The sequence below is a fragment of the Carya illinoinensis genome, chromosome 7 (genome assembly GCF_018687715.1).
Source record: "Carya illinoinensis cultivar Pawnee chromosome 7, C.illinoinensisPawnee_v1, whole genome shotgun sequence".
NCBI classification, from domain to species: Eukaryota; Viridiplantae; Streptophyta; class Magnoliopsida; order Fagales; family Juglandaceae; genus Carya; species Carya illinoinensis.
In genome coordinates, this window is record NC_056758.1 from 1,462,211 (window position 1) to 1,468,100 (window position 5,890).

Consider the following 5,890-nt stretch of genomic DNA (forward strand, 5'->3'; position numbering starts at 1 on the left):
CTTCGATGGGAGACAAAACTAAGGGAAGGAAGTTTTCAAGTCGGCTCCATGTGGGCTCATCCCGACAATGAGGGAGGATGGGTGGCGGCTTCAAGGGAGGGAGGCGCTTCGAGTGGACTTGGGCTTCGAGAGAGGGAGGTATGGAAACTCGACAGAGAGGAAGATGGAAACTGAGGGAGGGAAGGATAGTTCGCATTCTTCATGTACAAAACGGTGCGTTCTAATTTTTTTGCCACATCAGCTGCGCTTACCCCAGCCGACTGAATCCAAACTTTTTCAAGAGAAAATAAGAGAAAAAGTTTAATAAAAATATTATAAAATTAAAATATTATTAGAATATAACTTTTATTTGGAAATTTTAAAAAATTGAATTATTTTTTATATTTTGTTTGAAAGTTTAAAAAAGTTAGAATAATTAAATGAAAACAAATTAAAGATTGAAAATTAAAATGTATTTGTGTTTAAGTGATATTTGTAGGGGTGCTACCCGCACCATATGGTGCGGGGTAGCCCCCTCCCCGCATCCTGCCCTGCATGGTGCGGGGGTGGGATTTTCCCATCCGTCCCCCGCCCCGCTAGGCGGGGTGTGGAGCGAATACCCGCCCCTCATTTTTCCTTCAAAAATTACTACTTTTTTTTTTATATTTAAAAATTATTTCTAGATCCAAAAGTGATTAAAAATATATTTTTAGATCTAAATTGTAAATTTAAATTTTATAAATATGACTATAATTTAAAAATTATGTAGTTTTTAAATTTGCTAGTGCATATTTTATGTAAGTTGTAGTGTACTAGTTTTAAACTATATGGTTTTTAAATTTGTTAATGCATACTTTGTAAACAAGTCTAACAAATTGTAATATATATATATATATATATTTATATACACAATTTGTAAAATATAAAAATATATTTATATTTATATATATAAACATATATTTGTACTTTTGAATATATATAAATATTTATATTTTTATATATAATATATATATGTGGGCGGGGCGGGGTAGCAAGATGCGGGACCTTGCTGCCCACCCCTAGATATTTGAGACTGAAATGAGATGAAATGCCATGGAATGGGTTGAGATGGGTTCTCAAAAAGGAAAGGAAGAGAAAGAAAGACCTATTTCAGTAAATTATCCAAATGTAACTTTTACAGAATGAGGTGTGCCCTGTTTAATAATATTTCACCTCATCCAGAGCAATCTATTGCCCCAGCATCATGTGCCATAGCCTCAAATTACAGCAATTATGGTAAAGGTAAAATGTTCTGATCTGATTCACACAATCCTTTCCCAAGCACCCTGGCTGGTCATCTAAGGACCAAAAATTGCAGGAACATGTTATCAAACAACAGGCTCCCTTTGATGTTATTAAAAAAAAACAGGGTTTGAATGGAAATTTCAGCCAGACTTTGATTTTGTTTGCAAAAGTGAGGATCTCATCGATGGGGGAAAGACGATCTCCAGAAGGTTTTGGAAGAATCCTTTATCGTATATGTTATTTTTAACAACCTGCATATCTTCCAGCGGTGATTTTCGAAAAAAGGCTCTCCATTTGCTCTTCGGAGGATTTCCTTCACTTCTCATCCCACTGACACCAGCTTTGAGGGCAGCAGCACTTGCCTTTGCTTCATTTAGCTTCCTCTGCCAGCTTAAGTAATCTTGCCACTTAAAAGTCTGTATGAAAAATCCACATAGCACATTAATTTTCAGGGTTCTAGTAATGAACCCAAAGCAGTACGGTTGCAATGCAGCTAAATGATAATATATTAGTTTCATAAAAGAAAAATGAGATACAGTATGAATCACCACACGCATAATAGCACAGGACCATTGGCCATTAGAACCTAGAAATTCTAGAGAAACTGCAGATGGCGAATGAGGAAAAGGACTAAATAATTTTTTATGAGGGAAGCTCCTCTGACTTCACAAAATAGATACGGACTCAATATTCTCACAAGATAATGGTCGAAAGCAAAAGGAACCCAGTACATCTAGGTTTTGAGAGAAAGATAGCACTCAGCAAAGGCAACCTTGATTTCAGTGGAAGCCAATTGTTCAAAGAATCTTTCTTTCTAAGTTACTTCCATGAGCAAGGTGATACTCATTAAATTTAACAGAATGACGCATATTTCAAGCATCCCAGTTGCCAGCTAATATTGTTTTTATAGAAATCTCGTTATCAGAAATGTGACGTGCTGTACTTCAGAGATCAAGCAGTTGTTTTCACTGTATCATCAGCATTTAGAGAATTACATGTGCCATAAAAGCTGCAAGCCTGCAGCCATTTGAAAGCACTGATACCATAAACCAACCCCTCTTCTCCCACCAAAAGAAACCAACAAAATTAAAAGGAGAAAAATTCAGAAAGTCATCCTGATGCAGCAATGCAATGTAATGAGCTTTCCCAAACATCTTTTCCTCACTGTAGAGTGTAGATTATGAAGAGAAAAGACAAAAAATTGTTTCAGCAAAGTCATAGAAGGGAAAATATACCTCATTCGTCGTGGTATTTGTGAGGCATAGGTTGGCATGGTAGCCAAAGAAACCTGCCAATAGCAGTGAAACTATTGCCAGAAACACCATCAGAAGTATTTGAGTATTGTAGGAGGCCAACAACCACTGCATCACACAAGAAAACTACTAAGCAAATTCAAGAGAGTAGGTAAATAGACATTTGTTATAGCCCATACTCCCCACAGAATTAGAAATGTGCAATCTAACATAAATGGTTCAACTATGGGACTTTGACATTCAAAAGAACAAATTATTCGCCTATTAATAGAAAATAAATCAGAAAGTGATAAACTTCAAGACTTATTCTTAAGTTGCCACACAAAAAAATGGACAAAAAGAAATCTTTGGGTGACAGAAGGAAAATAAAGAAAGCAGTCACCTGTACAACATGGGGAGCTAAACTACGAAAAGAATTGTCAATGCCATAATAGACTGCAACAAGAAATAGAGGAATGGATATTACATTTGGCCTCAAATGTAACTAAACCATTAACTAGACGATGTCTCAAACAAATATCAATTTACCAGTTAAAATATAAGTAACTCTTAATTCTTTTAATTGTCCGGCAAGAACCAACCCAATGGCAACTGTGCCATATATGCAGAGAAGAAAATGCCTGCAAAATCACTAAAAAATAGATTACATAAATAGATCACAAAAAGTTAAATAAACAAAGTAAGAACAAACAGAAACAGTATACTGATACACGTATCCAATAATGTTGAAACTATCAAAAGACACTGCTCATTCATTGATTTAGAATAAATTACAAAACCAAATACTTAAATGACACAAAATCATGCAGTACTCACCACAAAAGAAAAGCCATAAAGTAGCGAGTGTTTCTCTCCCCTATACAGTTATTCTGTAACAATTGAAATATTTTTAGTAACACCACATAGAACATCAAGTTATACAAGAGAAAAGATTTGAGAATTCAACCATCCATCCACAATGATGATCAAAGCGAGCAACACAGCGATCACAAACGCTACAGTGCTTGGACCTGGCAGGTCTGAGCCAAAGAAATAGAAAAAATGAAATGGTAAGTGCATGTTGAATTCCAGAGAAACTTCATCACCAACAAGAAAAGGGTGATAAACTCACTTGGGAATTTTGCACGTTGAACATTCTTTCTCAGAATAAATAATATCGTCATATGGATAGACAGAGATATATTTTGCAACATTATCCGCCTTCACAGTTCCTGGATCAGAAAAGCTAGTCAATAGAAAGAGCAGAACACCGACACCAACAGCCAACAAGCTTGTGTACCTGCAAGGACATGCCATGAATAAGAAAACTCAATATGGAATTGTACTAAAAGAACCTAAAATAAAAGAGCCAGAGACTAAGTTACAGACTCCTTAACATATACCTGTGAACTCCACTTAGATAATAGCCAGGAATATATTCAAAGGAAGACGTTGCAATAAAGTAATAGGTTCCTCCAATTATTGCGAGATAAATGATCTGCAACAAAGCAGTAAAAATAACCGAAAGATTAATTCTAATCGGGAAAGAAAAGGAACAATGTTTTCTAGACTGGATCATTAGTAAGCAAAAATTTTTACAAATCCGCAAGTGACATGATATAACAATTGAGCTTCGGTGAGTGCACATCTATATACATATTCTTTTAAGTTCGTCCCTTCATAAGACTACCCGCCCACCCCATTCTATACCAACTACCAAGCCCATTCCAGCCATTGGCCTTCTCTTGAGGTGTCGAAATGGAACCTCCCTCCATCATCAAAACCCCTTTATAAAAATCAAATTTTTGATACGACTGTTCACAAAATTAAAGAATAAAATAAAAGGAATTTTCTTCCCATTTCCATGATTCATCGTCCAAACGCCTAAACATTTTGACGAGAAAAAATAATCTCACTTCCCCGACCATCATTCAATTTCCATCAAAAGCCAATTCTTTCCCGTCACTCTCCCAAAAAGAAATTTATAATCACTCTAATCCCAAGAAATAAAAGACGATGAACTCTCATATAGTTTTTTTTCTTTATTGGCACCGGGTGTCCGGACAGCATCCCGACTAATCCCGGGGCGCACATGCCCTCGGCAAGCTCTCATATAGTGGCCACAGAACTAATAGAATTTCGTTTACCAAACCTGTAGTATAGGATTGGGTCGGTCGCAGCAGAAATACTCCACGGAGAGCATCGCTTTGGTCCCCTTGGAGCCAAACACAACCCCAACGAACCGCCTACAACATGCAAAAGCAAAGAAGTGACAAATTAGGGCATAGCGACGAAGCAGATCGCGAAGAAGACTGAGAGGGAGGGAGGGAGGGAGTACAGGAAGTAATCGTAGGCGCCGAAGGTGAGGAAGTAGTGGATGCGTTCGATGAAAGTCCCCTGAAAGATAGGCCACTGACCGCAGAGAAAGGATATCACCACTAACAGCGTCACCAGGCCGTGGCAGACCAGAACCCACTGCACCGCCATCTCTGAGACGATTAATGTAAAAATTCAAAATTTTGGAAAAAAGAAACGCTCACTGAACTCGAAGGAAGATTAACGAGATGTTTCACAGGGACCAAAGGCTTGATCCTCTGGTTTTGGTGTTGGGTTTTTTGTTCGTGGAAGTCGCAAGTGTCTGTCCTTTTACTGTTGACTTCTCGAATCTCAACTCACACGTCAAGGACGCTCGGTGGATAAACTATGAAACGTTTTTTTTTTTTTCCTTATACCTTATTTCAATGAGCTTCGGTTATTGTCTTTAATAAAACTAGTGTCTATGATTTTGTTATTTCATTTTCTAGTTCCTGATTTGTAACTTAGTTCAATATTTATATACATTCTGTCTACTTGGCTTTACTTGTTACTTGTCTTGATAAAAAATTTCTAATTTATAAAAAAAAATATTTAATTATGAAAATATTGATGTTTAATGTTGGGTTTTTTTTTTTTAATTATGAAATAATTAACTTGAACCTATGGGTGAGGGTCAAAGCAATCAAGGGACTGTCATCACCATTGTTTGCCGCGAGTCAATAGACTTTGCTATAGTCAAGGGACTGTCACCGTCGTTGTTCGCCGCAAGTCAAGGAAGTCGACTTTGGGTTTGCTTGTATGAATGTTTGCCTGATAGGTTGTTTGAAACTATTTATTGTTAGTAAGAGTGTATATTCTTTTGATCATTTTTTGTTTTCGATGGCATTAGCGGATTTTTGCCCCTTGATCTGAATTGTTGTTGGTATCTTTATTTTGGTATTGATACTAGAGTTTGTGTGTAGTAACCCGCTCTAAGTGGCCAGGGAATCGTTCAAATGATCATTCTAGGAGGTAGTCCACTGGCAGCGGTTGTAGCGTAAGTGCATTCACTCGGCATTTGCTGGAGAACATGTTGTGCT

At 37.0% G+C, this 5,890-nt stretch overlaps 1 protein-coding gene across 1 annotated transcript; it reads right to left on the reverse strand.

Annotated features, from left to right (window-relative positions):
* Positions 1-1,107: 1,107 nt before the first annotated feature.
* Positions 1,108-5,193, reverse strand: LOC122316942 (probable protein S-acyltransferase 17). Its single transcript, XM_043133810.1, has 10 exons — positions 4,834-5,193; positions 4,648-4,741; positions 3,899-3,993; positions 3,628-3,795; positions 3,463-3,535; positions 3,333-3,385; positions 3,045-3,136; positions 2,899-2,951; positions 2,499-2,624; positions 1,108-1,679 (listed from the first exon to the last, which is right to left on the reverse strand). The coding sequence occupies exons 1-10, from the start codon at positions 4,980-4,982 to the stop codon at positions 1,404-1,406; spliced, it is 1,179 nt and encodes a 392-aa protein (XP_042989744.1). The 5' UTR covers positions 4,983-5,193; the 3' UTR covers positions 1,108-1,403.
* Between the last annotated feature and the right edge of the window lie 697 nt (positions 5,194-5,890).